The sequence below is a fragment of the Emydura macquarii genome, unplaced genomic scaffold (genome assembly GCF_026122565.2).
Source record: "Emydura macquarii macquarii isolate MOO-44397 ecotype Brisbane River unplaced genomic scaffold, CSIRO-AGI_Emac_v2 contig_3295, whole genome shotgun sequence".
NCBI classification, from domain to species: domain Eukaryota; kingdom Metazoa; phylum Chordata; order Testudines; family Chelidae; genus Emydura; species Emydura macquarii.
Genome location: NW_027133432.1, coordinates 5,480,394 through 5,499,343, shown reverse-complemented (window position 1 = coordinate 5,499,343; position 18,950 = coordinate 5,480,394). Strand labels below are relative to the sequence as shown.

The window sequence follows — 18,950 nt, the reverse complement described above, 5'->3', positions numbered from 1 at the left end:
TGATGGAAGCTGTCCTCAGGCAGTGGTCCCCAAACTTTTTACCGTGTTTCCCACCCCCCCCCCCCCAACTGGATCTGGGTTGAAACGGGGGCCACGATCGGGGCCAGGGGCTGTGGCTAGGAGTGGGTCTGAGGGCCGAGGCTGGGAATTGGGCCTGGAGGCCGGAGGCCATAACCGGGGGCTGTGACTGGGTGCAGAAGCTGGGAACTGCATGCTGCGACAGGGGGCCATGGTTGGTGGGCGGGGGCAAAGCAGGGCCGGGTTGCACTTCCTCCCTGCTCCCCATGGGGGGTGGCCTGGCACTGCAGTGCCCCCCCCCAACATTCCTAGGGGGGGTGTGCCCCACAGTTTTGGGACCTCTGGCCTAACTGCTCCAATGCCACACTGAGTATGTTGGCATCAGTGCAAAGTGTGTCTCCAGCACCGGGCACTTCTTGGCACCACTCACCATCGCCAGTGCTAAGGAAGAAACATAAAAAATAGCATACCGACAGAGGGCACAAGTAAAGGACAAGCGGGTAGAGGGAGCAAGACCCTTGTCGGGCTGCTCCACTTCCCCAGGACCAACATCGGCACCATCAACTACGCAGAGGGCATTGAGTCTGGTCCAAGACCCACTGCCCGCTCCAGGCAATGCCAGAGGTCTGGTGGTCCCATCCATGCCTGAAGCCTTTCAAGCTTCAAGGGCTGTTGTCCCCACCGGTCCCCCGCACTCCATCGGGACACAGTGCAAATGGCCCCTGCAGGCAGAAATGAACAGGAAGCTACTGGCACCTTTCTGATGGCAGGAGACAGGGCACCATTCAGGGGCAAGTCACAGATTATGTCAGTGCCCTGCTCTCTGGCATGTTACCAGTCCCTGGCATGGCACAAATCCCCAGCACAGTGGTGATCTGCAGTGTGACATCACTCCCCACACCCCTGGCGACCGGTAGACACAGAAGCGGGCCCCGATCCGCTTTGGTCACAATGGGAAGACTCCACCTCAGAGGAGGAACTCAATGCACCAAAGGGACATTGAGGGCACCCAGCCTACCCCATTGCGGGCTACAGTATTGGGCCTCCAGTGAACGGTTGGCTGGCTAGCCAATGGGCAATGCAGTGGCCTTATTGGAATCTTCTGGGGGTATGGTGGTGTTGGGGAGGTTTCCCCTGTTCATGATCCCTCTTCACATTACTTGGGCTCAGCAGCGTCAGACAGATGGGGCACCAGACTCAGACTTGGGTACTGATCCTGGCACCGATGTCCAGAAATTGACCTATGGGAGATAGTGGACGTGGAAGAGAAGGAAGGAGCCCCTCCCCAAGTACAAGCTTCCTTATCATCCTCCCCATATGAAGCCCTGGCAGGACCTAGTTATCTCTTGCCACAGGACGACTTTAAGGCTCCTTGGGACTGACTGAAGAGGGTCACTTCAAACTTGCGCCTGGAAGCGGAGGAACTTTGGGAAGCCTTATACACCCTCATTGACATATTGGCTGCTACTGCCCCGGTCAAGTTGCCCTGCCAATCAATGGCAGTAATAAGCCCTGTTAAGGCCGTCTGGCAGACTCCCTCTTTCTCTGGCCCCTCACCCAAATGGGCAGAGAAATCTGGATAACCACCTGCAACAAGGTTTGGTATGAGCAGACAAATGTCACTCCTCCAGCCATTGTGACAGCTCATTCCACAAGACCTCAAGCTTCCTTAGCAGTTTTCCTTGCCCAGGTGGTAATCCAGGACATCTGCAGAGCTACAACGTGGTCATTGGTTCATACCTTTGCATCCCATTTTGTTATCACCCAATAGGCCAGGAAAAATGCTAGTTTTGGGAGAGAAGTGTTGCAGTCAGCATGACCATAAACTCTGAGCCCATATCTTAAGGTACTGCTTGAGTCACCTAACATGGAATGGACATGAGCAAGCACTCGAAGAAGAAAAACAGTTACTAACCTTTCATAACTGTTCTTCGAGATGTGTTGCTCATGTCCATTCCATGACCCACCCTCCTACCCCTCTGTCAGAGTCGCCGGCAAGAAGAAACAGAAATGGGTGGGGTCTGGCAAAGCCCCTTATACCAGCACATACACGCACAGCTCCAGAGGATGCTAGAACCTGCCCTACAGATACCACTAGGAGAAAAATCTCTGGCAACTGTATGCGCAGCAAGCAAACCTAACATGACATGAGCAACACCTCTCGAACAACAGTTATGAAAAGATAGTAATCATTTTTTCTGAATGGTTAGTTACAGGTTGTTTCATTCTATGACCTAAATTAAATTAAATCTTCTGTAATATGGCATTAATTGCCTATAAGTTTTTGTATCAAATGGCAAAGGCTTCACTGTGACTGTGTGTTTGTTGGTTTGTGAGTTTTTTAAATTTTCTAAAATACAAAGAAACCCTGGGAGTTCCATACCTAACTTTCCATGTGTTATATTGGGAATGGATAGTAAAATGTTTTTGATGTAAACTGTTGTTCTTTCATCTGAATTTGCACAGAGCCCCAGATTGCTGGTTTAGGTAATTTCATAAAGAAAATTATTCTTTTAAAATTGATACACATGTGTACAGCATGTTTTTGTTGTTTCTTCAAGCCTTGTGTTCTAATTAGCTTGAAGGGATTCATTTTTTATTTTATTACATATCCGCATAGCACATTCACAGTTTCCAGTGAGTTTGTTTCATCATTATGCCAGCAGTGTTCATCAGTTGATAGTAAAAATTTTAGTACTCCCACAGAAAGGTCTGTGTTAAGGAGTTCAAACCCCAGGTGTACAAATTTGCTCTAATCTTAACCTTGTCATACAGGATGTCAGTGGAAGGAAATATTCTTTTAATAAAAAAAATTGGCTATTACAAATTTACCTAAATATTTTTAAAATGGTCTATGTTTATTAATTTATTCAGTCATATCCAAGATTCTACTTAGATCTTGTCCATCCCACATCTAATGGTTTAATTTGCTCAATGGCATTTGTGTGACTTAAAGAAAAATAATTAGCAACATAAATAAATGGTTAATCCCTGTGACATTCTGTGCAGTGGTATGCTGACTGAGGGCCAGTGAAATTTGTTGCCACATAGAATTGTTCTAAACTATTGTGTGGACAGCATGCAATTTTTAAAATCCATTGAAGTTATTTTGACCTTGCAGGGGCATAATGTACCATAAATTACTTACAGTGGGATTTGTGCTTCTAAATCATTTACGTGCTTTTGAAAATCCTGCCCTTTGCCTTTTTCCACTTTCCCCTTTCCTATAGCATAAATTAAGCAGAAAGTGTCTGCTTGAACTTTGAATTAGCTGTCTTTTGACAGTGTTAAAGTGATTTAATGTTCAGTGTAGTAGTTACTGCGCTCATCGTAATTTTGTATATTTGGCTGTTTATTTGGTTACTATGATGGATAACAGATTTCTATAGCATCTAAATGCATCATAAAGATACTATTGCATAAAACAAATACTATTCCACTGGAGAGTAAAAGTAGATTATATAAATCATACACCAGTGCCTGAAAATGCAATTATTACGATTTCCAGAATAAACATTGCTAGTAAGTTTATAAACACCCATCAAAATTATTTCATGGGAAAAATAAGGTAAGAGACAGTATATACTTATTTTAGTTCTCCCTTATTTTCAGAAATGATTGTGCTAAAATGCATTCATGCCATGCTGAGAGAAGCCATACGAGCACTCGATCCACAAGGCCATATGCCTTTAAGAGAGAAGGAATTTATTTTCTCAGAATAGTAGTATAGAACTTGTATTTCTCCATAAAGTAATTCTCCAGTTTCACCTAATACACAAGCATGTTAGTATTATTTCTTCTAACTTAAAAGTAGCAGATTCCATGTGCTGTAAAATGGAGTAGTAGCTATAGTTTGTGAACCTTTTGCGTTTCATTAGTCTCTTTTATGCAGACTAACAATTTATTCCTACTACGAACAATTGAACCATACTTGGATCCACTACAGTATTGAGTGTACCCATTGGGTAGTGCATTATCTTGATAACTTGGGAGTTCCTACTCCGACTACTGTAGCTTATCATTGCTTAAAAAAATAATCGTTTGTAGATACTTTGAAATGCCTTATTTGCATATACTTGTACCATCCTGATTTGGAACACATTGTGTATCAGCAGTGTGCTAACATTTTGGCATTTTAAAATGTTGCTTAATTAATTTTTGTGTTTCATTCTTAGGTTTACTATTTCCGACAAGGTCATGAAGCATACGTTGTAATGGCAAAAAAGAACAAAATATATAGCATTAATCCAAAAAAACAGCCGTGGCATAAAATGGAACTACGGGTACAATATTTTTTGCTTTTTCAATTTTTTTGGTGTCTTTAAAATAAGTAATAGAAAAGAACTTTTGTATACATGATATTTGACATAAAGTATCTATAGTTTTGCTGACAGAATCTTTTTAATTCAGATATTTTTAACTTTGTGTTTTAAACATTTTATTAAGATTAAAAAATGTAAAGGTTGTCCCAGAAGTTTTAAACGAGTAAATAAATATTTAAATGTCATGGTTGTAATAGCTTAATTGATTACTGAGAAGGATGACAGACATTCCTTAACCTGTTTGTTAAAACTGTACATTTCCCTTGATCTAATTGATGTTCATGTATCAATGTGATTTATTTTTTTTAACCCTTGTTAATTGTTCACTGCAACACACTTTTAAGTTTCCAAACAATTCAATACAAAGTGGTCATATTGGGGAATTGCAGATTTTTGATCTCAGGGAGTAAATTTGAAAGGTCTGTATTTGACCTAATAATCTTATTTGCATAGTTCACCACTGAAATCTGTTGTTCAACAGAAGTACATCCATTTTTTCCATTTCATATTTCTTTTACAGTCGTCTTATATTCAACAACCTTAAATAAGAATGTTGTTTTATTTACTTCAGGAACAAGAGCTGATGAAAATAGTTGGGATTAAATATGAAGTGGGATTACCTACTCTCTGCTGTCTTAAACTTGCTTTTCTTGATCCAGATACTGGTAAACTGACTGGAGGATCATTCACAATGAAGTAAGGGAAGCATTATTTCTGTTCCAATAGCAGAACTCTTTTTTGTAATATTGAAAATTTTAAATTTACTAAATCTTAAAGATAAATTTTATTTTTAAACAGAAATTTTCTGTGACATAAATTTAAGATATTTACATTGAATTCAGATTCATTAAATGCATTTTGATATCTAACAATGTTCTCTATATTCTATTGCTGGTTTTTCACCTTAATCATTCTTGTGCCATTTTGATTGTAACTAGGTACCATGATATGCCAGATGTTATAGATTTCCTAGTCTTGCGGCAGCAGTTTGATGATGCTAAACATAGACGATGGAATATAGGTAGGTGGAGAGTTTTGTAAAAAGTTCCGTAAATGCATCTGGTTTCATTCATGTTGCCTTATTTCTTTAGGCAAAGATAAAATATTATGCTGGAATTGGAGAGCAAGATCTACTGATTTTCAGACAGATGCCATGCTTACTGCTCGCTCAGCAGTACCATAGCTCCTGCAGAATTAAACTTTGCGATTGAACACAATTACATGTGAGGAAAAAATAAGAGATTAAAGGTGACCTGCAAAGGAAGATAAAATGGTTTCCTTTTTTAGCCTCTTGAGTACAAAGAAGGTCTGTGTAGGGTGTTTTTAATTCTTCCTCTCAAAAAATGTATGTTTTTATTTTAACTTATAAATATCAGGAATATCAGATTTTGTCTTCCCTTACTTGCTCAAAAACCCTTTACAGGACAAAAGACCTAAGATGGAGCACTCTCCTCTTAATTGAAATGTTGGCTTTCACAAAGAGAATTTTTCTTAGAAGTTTGAATTAAATAGCTATTAATAAAATCAGACTTTTTAAAAGTATATAGAAAAAAAACCCTCCCACCTCAATTGCTTTCAGGCTCTTGTGATGTCATAGTTCCACTAGTCTTTTAAAGAATCCTTCAAGAAAAATGGGGAAGACAAAATCTGCTACTTGTACTGTTTTGGTTTGGTTTGGTTTTTAAAGCATGAAAAAAAGCTATTCCTGATCTTTCCTCCGTTGAGAACTTCTGTTCCTATTTGTGAAATGGCACTCCCTGGCAGTAAGTTTGTAGGACTCTCTTCGTAGTAGTCATTTGGAGGATGTGCACACATCTCATTGAAAGTTGAGCATTCAAGATTACATAAAGGGAGTGCACCCCACCCACAACTATTTCAGTTCCTTCGCCATTGACAAAGTGAGCAGAAAGGACTCTCTGCTGTATCTGTTGTTTCCTAACCACATTTGGTTTAGCTAGCCCAAATTGTACATAATTATAATTTTAATCTTTTAATTTTAGTATTTATTTCTTTTTTTTTCCCCATGATGCCCGATGCATGGTTATTTCCAGTCACGGGGTACGGGAGACCATCCATGATGAATATACTGTCACACACACATGTCTCTTCACAGACACACTTCACAAGAAAATCCTTCTAGAAGAAAAGGATTCCCTCATCACAAAAGGAGCCTTAGAGAAAATAATTCCAAAATATCAGGGGAAGGGCTTCTATTCTCTGTATTTTCTCATTCCCAAGAATGGATGGTTTTAGACCTGTCTGGACCTCAGGAGGCTAAACAAGTACCATAAAATCTTAAGAATACAGGATGATTATATTGGGAGTAATCTTACCCTATCAGAAGGAGATAGGTACATAGCACTTCTGACCCCTCTGGAGTCTCTGAGTGTACACCATCAGGTCTCAGACCCTGCACCTTCACCTCTCTTCTGGTGGAAGATTGTGATTCTCCCTCTCTTAGATTGCATTCATGGGCTGCAGCATCCTGTGTACCAACCATGATTTCTCAGCAAATTCAATAGAGTTCAGTTCCTGTAAATTTTCCCTTTGGGAGTTTGGCCAGTGGTTAACACTGGTGACCAGACACAGCCTTTTCAAAACAAAGTGTTGTTTAATATTAACAGCAGGAACAAAGCATAAGAGAAAAAGGATTTAAACACAGTAACAGGTCTGTATGCAGCACTGTAGTCCTAGTTAGACCTATCTTAACCCAGATACTCTTGCCTATCTTAACCCAGACCCAGATCTTAACCTTAACCCAGACCTATCTTAACCCAGATACTCTTGCCTCTGGAGATTGGCTTCACCTTAGTTCAAAACCAAGTTTGTCTCTTTCAGGGAGTGTCTCTCTTTAAATCCGGCCAAAGTCCTTTGTTCACTCATCTGTCTCTTGAGCATGGTTAAACTGGTTTGGACAGCTCAGCTGGGGATCATATATAGACTTCAAAGTGGTTGTTTCTGCATTGTGTCATAGCCCTTTAGGTGTTTGCTGCCTTTAGGTGTTTGCTGTGAAATCAGTGTCCATCCCTCTACTGGCTGCATATCTTGACAAACCTGCTAGAGAATTACCTCAGTTTATGTATACAGTAAACAACATGATACCGGGTCAGGATACATTAGCCATAAATTATTACAGATCAACTACATGTTCTTCACACATGGCTCTTGATTTAAAGGACACTTATTCCATGTAACCATCAGGTTGACACACTGCTACTACCTGAGGTTCTATATGGGACAGAGACATTACCAGTACAAAGTATTTCCCTTTGATCTGTCCATTGCCCCATTTCCAGTCACTCTGGATTAGGGCATGTATTGATTGAGCTTTGCTACAGTTTAGCTAGTGTGCTAGTACTCCCTGGACTAAAACTTATTCCACCAGTCCTGTGTAGCTTTTGTGGCATGTTTTAGGCGGGTACTTAAACATGGAGATTTGTGTAACAGGCACTGGAAATTCAGTGTAAACTTTCATCTAGCACTACTGTATAGAATTGGCATTGTGCTCTAATACTCAATTTGGGAAAACTGTGCTACAGTCTATATTTTGTTGAGAACTCTACCTTCCACTTGGATAGACTGCTTTCTAATCTCCCCACAAGTGGGAATGCACAGAAGCCCTCAGAGAAGAGAAAAAAGTTGGTATACGAAGTTTAGTGTTTGCTGGACTTTGAGGGAGTTTGTACTCAAGAGGAGGAAACATAGGAACTCTCTAAAGTAAGAAATCCTCTTGAGAAAATTATGTATTACATATGTAAGTTTTATATATATTGGAATTAAAGATATTGAAAAATTAAACTGTATTCTATTGTGATAAGCTTGAAAATGTTGTAACATGTTCTAATATAAATGTAAATTATATTGATTGCAAATTTTTATATGCTCATTACCTATATTTTTTGCTGATGTCCTACACAACTTAATATAAGTTCTTCCTGAAGAGCAACCTTTACTGTTGTTTTAAAGGTGTATCAGTATGAATACTTTTTACATTTGTGCACTGACACAGCCATCTCCAAAGAATGACTACCATGAGGACTAGGCAAATGTGGTGTAGAAATTGGTAAAAGAACAGGACTATGACAACAAAGTACTTTTTATTAATGAGATTGTTTTGTATTGTCCAGGTGATCGTTTCAGGTCAGTAATAGATGATGCCTGGTGGTTTGGAACAATTGAAAGCCAGGAACCTCTTCAACCTGAATATCCTGACAGTTTATTTCAGTGCTACAATGTCTGGTTAGCAAATTTGTCCTTACTTCAGCTTTTAATAAGTCATTTTAATGTAAAGTTTTAATCTTGCATAGCAAGCACTGACTTAGGTGATTTGACTCCTTTATAATAAGTTTTATTATTGTTTTTAAAGTGCATTCATTATGTTATAAAATAAACATTACATGTAAGTATAATATATTTTTAACTATTTAATGGTACTAATTACTATAATTTAAATTGGGTTATTTTTTTCTTTAAGCTGGGACAATGGTGACACTGAGAAGATGAGTCCTTGGGATATGGAGCTCATACCAAATAATGGTGTGTAAGTCTGTACACGTGTTACCTTGATTTAAAAGTTTAGAAAGGAGGCAGCATATCTTATGCAAATCATTTTTTTAAAATTAAAGAAACCGAACACATTTCACTGTAAAATGCCAGAAAAAAGAAACAATCTAAATAAGAATCATAAAGCAATTGCAATATAAATGCATGCTTTAATCACTAAATTACAAATACACATCTATTAAAATAAGCCTGACCTGTGGACTGGAGTAACTGGATATGTAATCATGTCGATATCAGTAATAGAAAAACACCTAAGAGTTTGCTAATGAGTAGACCCACTGGAAATTCATAGGATTATGTAATTTCACTGTTCTCCATGCAAGAAAGTAATGTTTTGGTATTATTTTTCCCAGTGGAAACAGACCAAAATCACTCAAGAATTCAACAGATGGCATTTTGCCTGGCCCACATACAAGCTAGAGGGAACCAATGAGCCTGCTCCCCTGCTAGGTTCAGTGGAAATTGCGTGCTAGAGAGACCTGTTGTGTCTGCAATGCACTCTCTAATTTTATACACACAAAGTATTTGGGGACCAATTGGTGAAAGGGACTTACTCCCCATCTGATCCAACTGTCCAAGGAATTTGGGCAGCTGCAATGCATGTTTTCCAGTGGGCCCACTAGCAATCTTTCTTCTGTCCATCACTGGGATGCCACATTCTGAGCTGACTTGCTGCTTTTTTTTTTTTTTTTTTTTTGTAAAAACTGAATGCAGTTTGGAATATTTTTCTGCTGTACTTATTGATGACTTTGCTATCCATAAACTATTTGTTTTTCTTTCTCTCTTAAAGTATAACTTTGATTCAGCTCAGCCTACTATACATATTCTCTTGCAATTATTTATTATTTCAATAAGTTTATCAATTTACTCATTATTTGGTTTTAAAGAATAAAGAACCTATCCCAGGCTCTTGCTGCACCTCTTAGATGTAATTAAAAGTACAGTAACACACAAGATAAAACCAGCAGCATCTCTAGCACCAACATCTAAAATATCCATTCAACCACAAACCCAAACATCCCAAGAATCTCCTGCTACACCTACAAATACTTGTGCTTATTGCATTTTCCCTGCCTAAAAGTCTGAATAAGAAGATGGACCTTTCCGTGTGCTCTGAAATGAACAGATTCTGGCTAATTTTGATCAAACTGGAATATTAATTCCAAAGTCAAATGCCCTTGAGAGAATGCCCAGATGGTAGCTGCTCTTTCATGTTCCAGGGGCTCCAGTTTAAGCACTTCCACTTACCACAGCAATGGAAAAAGGCCGTTTTCAATATAGGCAGGTCTCAAGGACTGTATAGGTTAAAACCAATATCTCTAAGCTCTGCCTGAAGACTATAAAGCACCCACTGCAGTTCCCAGAATGTAGTTAAATTATCAATAATTTTTTATTAAATAATGTCACATGCTACAAAACTACCCTTGTTTACCGCAAAATACCTTCTCCCACAAACTGACTGTAAGTCTAGTACATTGAAAATCCACAAAATTCTGGCAGGATTCAGCAAACTGTATTATGGGAAACACATTTGTTAGCCAGTAACAATACACACATGAAGCATGTAAGATCCCAAAACAGTATCAAAGCACTGTTTCTTTTGCGCAAACAAATAACTACACACCTTACACTTTTATTCAGTAAAACAATGTTATTCTATACACTGTCTATATTAATTGCTTTGTGTTTTTAATAGAAATATGTCTGTCTTGAAATATAAAAAGATTAATATTTTCCAATTGTCACCTGGGTTTTTTTAATGGACTATTTCAGCTGTGTTTCCTGAAGAGTTGGGAACTAGTGTTCCTTTAACTGATGTTGAATGCCGAACATTGATCTACAAACCTCTGGATGGAGAATGGGGTTCCAGAACCCGAGATGAGGAATGTGACAGAATTATTGCAGGGATAAACCAGCTCATGACTCTAGGTAAGTATTTGTGATTGAATAATATAAGAAACTTTTGGTATGCAAGCTAACTTTCATGGGAAGGGTTGATATGCATTTTTAGGAGAACACCACAATACACAAGTTTAGTAAATGCTTCTTTGATCAACTGCAATAGCCATCAAATCACTACTTGAATTTATTACCTTATAAAAAAAGAAAATACTTTGTTCACAACATGACAAATCTATATGGTGCCTTTAATACACAATCTGACCTTTCAAAGGTGTCGAGTGATTTTGAGTGTTTTTGGACATGTAACTAGAGAGATCTTGAAGAGCTTGATTTTCAGAAAGTACTGAACACTTACCTTTTGAAAATCAATGCTGCTTTATGATATCTCAAATTGAGCACCCAAAATCACTTGTTAGTGTTGATAATGGAGGCCCCTGTGTTGAATAGAAAAGTGTAACTTTATTTTGAACAAAAACAACAAGAGTCCTGTAGCACTTTAAAGACTAACAAATTTCTGCAGGGATAAGCTTTCGTGGGCTGCAACCCACTTCGTCAGATGCATCTACATCCTGCATCTGACGAAGTGGGTTGCAGCCCAAGAAAGCTTATGCCTGCAGAAATTTGTTAGTCTTTAAGTTGCTACAGGGCTCTCTTTGTTTTTGCTGTATACAGACTAACACAGCTACCCCTCTGGAACTTTATTTTGAACAGATAGCAAAAGTATGTACTTGTTTTGTTTTCCTAGAGAATGTTTATGATGAATACCTGTACATGGAATTTTTCTTAACTAAGCTGATGTGTACTCAGCCATCATTTTTCTTTTCTTTGGGTTGTGGCCAATGAAAGAAAAAACTTCTGTATCAGCAAAATATTAAGGAGAATGAATGTGTAATTTATTGATTAGCAAATGGTGCATCATGAGTTTACCACTTGTGGGAACAAGTGCTGGTATATATAGGCAGCTTCTGAAAAGTGCAACATTATAAATTCTTTCTACATACACATCACTAATTCTGTCATTAACATAGTCAGAAGTATGCATATATCAGTTATGTATATGTTGAATCACTTTGTGTGTCTTGTGGTAAGATGGTTGTTGAAATGTGCGAGGTTAATTTTCGTGTGTCAGTATGATCCTTAAACAAATGTGCAAATTATTATAAATAAAAATTTGGTTTAACAGGGATTAAGATTGGTTAAATTTGACACCCCCTAATGCAAAAAAGCAAGCAAATGCCAGGTTGCGGGAAACCTTAGCAGTACCTGACTGCCTATGCAGCATGTTTCCTTTGGTAGGGACACACTATGTCTTCACAAGAAACATCCTTCTGCCCCCAACAAATAAAGAAACATACTACATGTAACTCATTAATCTCTCTCAGAATAATACAAAACATTAATTACGACAGGAGTAATGTTAGCAAAAACCAGCGGTGATATGTTCGGTGTGTTAATTGCTTCTGGAGGAGTATGAGGTTGTAATTAAGGTTTCCACTACTGTACTCTGTTTGAGTATGTTTGAAGTTTTGTTTTTTAACTGTACTGTTCTTGTTCCTTGTTTTGTGTAAAAGTTCAATTTACTGTATCAATCTTAAGAGTAGATTAGCCAGTTTTTTACTTCAATAGAACATTCTGCTTCACCGTTTTCTTAAAAGACCAGCTCATCTCGTTGCTAATTTTTGTCAATTCTTCTTGTTTTTAATAACATATTTTAAATATATTTTAGAATTTAAAATTTTTTATATTAATTTTTTTCATCCCCTCCCCTATAAAATCAGGTATTTTAAGAACCATAAATCAATAAAAATAAAGCCGTGAAGCCTTCACTCGGTTGAATTCCCTTATTTTCTGGGATATTGTTTTTCTGCTTGTATCATATTTGTCTTTGTCCTAAATTCCTTGTAAATTCCTCTAAGCTTTTATAGTAACAGTCTAAAGAATTGCTTTACACATTAAGATTTGAGAACTTTGAAGCTGAGGGAGTGGTAATGTAAAGATAAATAAAGTGGTATTTTTCCAAAGCAGAGTGAGTCAGAAGTGCACCAATTAATATTTTGGAATTGCATATTTTTAATTATATAACTTACAGATTTGTATCTGTAGCAAAAAATAATTCTCTTTATATTTTGAATGCACCCATCATGCTTCTCAGAGTGCAGTTTTTCAGGCGCAGAGGGATGGCTCTGATTAATCACTAAAGTAATCATGCTTATGGCATATACTACAGCACATGCTTGTGCGTATAAAATTTCATTAATATTTTAAAATGTCTAATGTTGGCTTTTCTTGTTTGTTTCTGTCACTTTTCTTACTGTTTGTATTGTAAGTTTCAAGGGTTATGTGGGTGTGTTGAAAATAAAAAAGATCTGAAACAGACTACTAAAAGTCTGGCTTTATGTGATATAACCTTTTCATTTGTATTTAGATATTGCTTCTGCATTTGTGGCACCTGTGGATCTCCAAGCTTATCCAATGTATTGCACTGTTGTGGCATATCCCACAGATCTCAGTACCATTAAACAAAGACTGGAAAGCAGATTTTACAGGTTAGATCCAAGTCTCTGTTACTTTTTTAAAGTAGTGCCAAACAGATCTTTTTGCTTGTCTTTTTATAGGATAATATCTAACAAAGAGATGAAATAGGTTGACTGTTTCCATCTGTCTTACCATGTAATTAGCATCTGTCCTGGATTTAGGTTTTCATTTTATAAAGTGTTAAATTAGGGATGTGAATTTTAGAATATGAATTGTTTAAGTGCCCAGTCCTGCAGTTGGCTGCATGTGTGTGGATCCAACTGCAGGATTAGGGTACATATCTATAAAGAGATTTTCAAATCAAAGTAATTGCATTTATTCTTTTAAAATTAAACAAACTGAAAATATTTAGTTTATTATTTAAAAAGATAAAGTGAAAAAATAGGCAGAATATACCTTACTAAATCACTTGTTACACCATTTTAATTTATTTATTAGCAGTTTACAGTAAGAATCTGCACATAAAACATACTATTAAAAGAAACTATTGGCTTGGCAATTTAAGTCTCTTTATAAAAATCTTATTGAATTAGGACACCATTTCACTGTACTTGCAGAAATTATTTTGTGTCTTTTGTTTTAACTTGTTAGTACAGTTTTCATCTCTTTTCCTAAATGTCTGCTGTGTTCAGCAAATTTTCTTTTACATTCAGTATTTAATTATCTGAGATGAAGTATTGTTCTATTAAAATACTTTGTGGCAGACTACTTCGCTTGATTTATAGAAGATATTTGCTTTGAGAATTCTTCACCACCACCCCCTCTCCTTCCCTCTCTCCCTCCACTGTTCTGTTTTAAGATAATATGTTCCAAGATGTATGTCTAAGTTTTAAAAAATAGTATGAATCATACGACAATATTTATCTGCCCAAGGAATTTTATGCAAACTGAAGATTTGGTTCTTCTTCAAGTAGTGTCCCTATTGTATGCTCCTCTTCAGGTGCACGTGCACCCCATGTGCCTTTGATCGGAGACCTTCGATAGCAGTGTCTCTTAGTCCTGTGCATGGGTCCCAGACCTCCTGGTGCTCCCACGTTAAGGCTATATAGATCTGCGTAGAAAAGCCATCCTCGGTTCCTTCTCAACTGCCTTGGTCTGAGCGGGACCTTGAGCATGTCTGCCTCGAGTGTGCTGCAGCTAAAAGAATTTTTTCCTAATTGCTAGTTCAGTTCAGTCTAGTTTGTTAGTTAAATTAGATTACTATAGTGGTTGAGAGGATAAGTTTGTTCCTCTCCCCTCCTTCTGAGGAGGGTTGCCTTCTTGGGATGGTATGGCCAGCTCACGAGGGTTTAAATGCTGCCTCACTTGCCAGGAATTAGCAACTGCCATTCCAAGTACATTTGTTGCCTAGGAAAGTTGCAGGAAGTGTAATGTATGTCTACCCTTAAATCCAGGGCTTAAGGAAGAACTGGGAGAACAAGTTGAGGCTATTTACAATAGAGTATTCCCTTTGCTCTGCTCCAGAGCCAGGTGAAGAGAATCCCCCTATACAGCAGCCACAGGGCAGATCCTGCACTCCTTCAACTTCAACTCAACACTCCTCCAGAAAGGAGAAGACTCCAGGGATCTTAAAAGGTCCCAGGAAGAGGAGCTCTGACTCCTCTCTTAAGGAGTCTGTCCCAAAAAGATCTTGGTCTCCCAGTAGGTTAACCATTTCAGAAACTTCAACCTCTCTGCCTGGTACTGTAGAGGTAAAGGGCTCCTATGGTACCTGTGTGGCTGGAAAACCCCAAAGCTTTTCCTAGAGCAAACATAGCTCCGAGCGAGCTTCGGTGCTCTCCAGACAAGATAAGACATTGGCTAAGAAAGACATTTTTTCAGACCAGTAACATCGGACATAGCTCTACCCTCGGTACTTTGCTAATGGGTTCCTCGGAACAACACAAGGCTTAATGTCCATTTCCATCAGTGCTCACCTTGAAGCATTCTAAATCTTCAGTACTATCTAATTCTAGTAGGGTGACCAGATAGCCAGTGTGAAAAACCTGGACGGGGGTGAGCAGTAATAAGCGCCTGTGTAAAACAAAGCCCCGATTATTGGGACTGTCCCTACAAAATTGGGAACCGGTCATTCTAACTTCTAGAGACAAGCAGACCATTGCCTCCACTCCACTTGGTACCCCAAGAATTTAAGTACTTGAAAGATTGTCTGTGGCAGATGAACCAGAGTCTCAACTGCTAAAGGGGACTGAACAGTTCTTGGTACCAAGACCCACTTGGTCACCAGACTCTCATCTGTCTGTGGTACTACCTGATTCACCACTGTTTTCAGCTTAGGTTCCTCCACTGGACAATGAAGATGATGATGGGGCCTCCTGTCAGTCTCAGTGACAGGATCTCCCACCCAATCATATGAGGCCAATCCTTTGATACCCACAGAGAAAGCAGAATTTTGGGGAAGACATCACAGGCAGTGAGAACAACCTTAGATACCACACCTTCCCCATATGGTTCCCCATTGTGGTCATAATGGGATCCCTGGGCTGCTTACCGATAGCAGTTTTCCAGGGCCTTGAGCCTCACCAACTGGAACAATAGGGGCATACAATCTCCTTCATCACAGACCATTCCTTAGTAGGAGGAGACATTCAAGGAGCAGGAGGTTAGCGCAGATATGTAGCTATCCCTGAAACTACCAACTCCCTCACGAGATGAGGCAGTAATGCCTCTACTACCGTCTATGGCTGATGAATTCAGGCAATTCCAGGACCTCATAAAACTGGAGTCTAACTTCTGCAGTTACCACTTGAGGTCAAGTAATTGCAACACAAGTTGCTGGACATTCTGCAGTCAGCAACACCAACCAGTCATGCTCCCCATCAACCTGGCACTTTTGGATCCTGTGAAAACTGTTTGGCAGACCTCAGCAAAAGTACTACCAACTTGCAAATGGGCTGATTGCAAGTATTAGGACACCACCAAGGACTCCTATTTTTATTCCTCTATCCCCCACCTAGTACTCTGGTGGTTGATGCGGTGAGTGTGCAGGGAAAACAATATTACACTAAGTTGATCCCATATGACAGGGATCAAAAGTACCTGGATCTTTTTTAATGGAAGTCCTATTAATCGGGGAGCCTGCGATTCTGGATTGTGAATTATCAGATGCTCATGGTAAAATATAACTACACAAACTACATGAAATTTACTGCTTTTATTGACCTCCTCCTCCTGAATCAAAGGGAGCAATTTCAGGCCATCACTGCTGAGGGACAGTTACTTGCCAGGGCGTCTCTTCAAGTACCTCTTGATATGGCAGATACTGCAGCCCATTTTATCTCTAGAGCAGTAGTTACATGCAGGCGTTCTGACTCCAGCTTGTCCGGATTCTCCAGAGCACTGTGGAGGACCTCCCCTTTGATGGTCTGAAGTTGTTTTTGGAGAACACAGATGAGTTCCTTCATACTTTGAAAGGCTCCAGAGCCACACTGTGATCTCTGGGAATTTATACTCTTGTGAAAAAAAAAATGTAATAGATTTCAAACTGCCCATGAATTCCAGAGACCCACTTCACTCTCTAGGATAAAGCATAGGTTCCAGAGGAAGAGAACTGCTAATCCATCTGGACTAAATATGCTACCAGTGCTAGGAGGCTGCCGCCGGGCTCCCACCTGGCAGCTTAGGCTGGGCTGGGCAGGACATGGGCAGCTGCTGCCCAGCTTCCCAAAAAGTCGGTGGCTGCCACCCAGCTTCCCAGGATTGGGGCAGCTGCTGTCTACCTCCCAGCTAGGAGCTGGGATCAAGCAGGAAGCAGGCGGCTGCCACTTGGCTTCCCCAGAAGTCGGCAGCTGCCGCTCACCTCTGTTCACTGGGTTTTTTGCTGCATACCCCCTGCCTGTGTCTCGCATACCCCTTGGGATACGCATACCACAGGTTGAGAAACTATGACCTAGAGAAAGCCCAGTTTTCCTCAGAACACTCTGCACCCCCCAGGCATTGGTGGAGTCACGGGGATATATGCCCCAAAGGGGTAACATGCCATGTCCAGGGTACGGACCACCATGGTTTCCTCCCCATATGCCATACCAAATGCGATGTCACAATTGGGAAATCTGCTCCACATACTCTAGAGCAGCGGTTCTCAACCTTTTTTTCCCGAGTACCACTCGGGGCAGGTACAGTCGGGTCAAGTACCACTTGACCTGACTGTACCCGACCCGAGTACCACTCGGGAAAAAAAAGGGAGGGGACTTGCGGCAGGGTTTCGCGGCGGCGGGGAGAGACGGGCGGCGGGGTTTCGCGGCGGAAACAATACCCGCCGCCGAAACCCTTCCGCCGTTTCCCCATTTTCCGCGGCAGAGTTTCATACGGGCGGGTGGGAGGGCCCTTCCAGCGGCGGCGGATTCGGCAGCGCGCGTACCATCCAGCCTTCCGGTAAGTACCACCGGTGAGAACCGCTGCTCTAGAGCATACGATAGACCTACCAGCTCCCACACAGGTAGAGCCAGGTCACCGCATGACTCATTTTCATCACCGAATGAAGCAGTCATTCCAATTACATCCACTCCTGTGGACCACCCCAAGCAGTTTAATCACTTATTCAAGAGGGTTGCACAAGAGCTAGAGATTCCACTGGAAGAGGTCATAGAGTCTCATCATAAACTACTGAAAATCCTGCATACCATGACATCTTTAAAAATCTCACTCCCTATGGATGAGACGTTAATGGAGCCAGCCAACATCATATGGCAGATGCCAGCTACAATTCCCCTCATTAACAAGAGGAATGATAGAAAATACTATATCCCAGCCAAGGCGATGGAATTTCTATTCACACACCCACCTGCAAACTCATTGGTCACAGGTGCCGCAAACCAGAGGGGAAAACAAACAAACTATAAGTCAACACTGCAGGACAAGGACTGGAAGAGGCTTGACCTCTTAGGAAGGAAAGTATACTCATTTTCTACCCTGCTGATGAGAGTATCAAATTATTCAGCACTACTCTCAAATTATGACCATACTATCTATGAGAAACTAGCCCAAATCACAAATGAAATACCTGATAATAAAAGGGAACAATTCAAATCTCTACTCACCGATGGACAGCTCATAGCCAGGACTTCACTACAAGCCTCGTTGGATGTAGCAGATATGACGGCTAGAACCATGGCCACAGCCATAGTGATGTGCAGAGCCTCTTGGTATCACGCAGCTGCTCTTCCCAGAGATCTACAAACAAAAATAGAGGATCTCCCGTTTGATAAGACCCAGCATTCTTTAAAAAAAAAACAGATGACGTGTTACACTCGATGAAAGATTCTAAAGCCACACTACAGACCCTAGGAATTTATACACCTACAGCAAAAAGAAGCAGTATAGATTCCAACCTTATACCCACAGGTATCAGCCCCACCACCAGTATAGGTAATATGAGTCACAGAGAGGAAAACAGAGAGGTCATAGACAACCTCAACAAACATCTTCAGGAACTCAATCTGCGCCATCCAAACAGCAGTTCTGAGTCCTTGGTCGATGGTCTGAGAAATCCCATTCAGCATGCAGTACCAGAACCATCCATAACAAATTTCAAAATTCACCTCAGACAATTCCATCTAAATTGGTCAATGATTACAACGGACAAATGGGTAACAGAGCTCATCAACTTGG

The 18,950-nt window shown here is 40.0% G+C and overlaps 1 protein-coding gene across 1 annotated transcript in view; it reads left to right on the top strand.

The window, feature by feature from the left end:
* PHIP (pleckstrin homology domain interacting protein) overlaps window positions 1-18,950 on the top strand; it is a 327,383-nt gene that overhangs the window by 265,043 nt on the left and 43,390 nt on the right. The window contains exons 25-31 of the mRNA XM_067532638.1: window positions 4,194-4,301; window positions 4,912-5,036; window positions 5,279-5,361; window positions 8,468-8,579; window positions 8,815-8,876; window positions 10,677-10,832; window positions 13,231-13,351. Coding sequence (XP_067388739.1) covers window positions 4,194-4,301; window positions 4,912-5,036; window positions 5,279-5,361; window positions 8,468-8,579; window positions 8,815-8,876; window positions 10,677-10,832; window positions 13,231-13,351 — 767 coding nt within the window. The remainder of the gene's footprint in view (window positions 1-4,193; window positions 4,302-4,911; window positions 5,037-5,278; window positions 5,362-8,467; window positions 8,580-8,814; window positions 8,877-10,676; window positions 10,833-13,230; window positions 13,352-18,950) is intronic.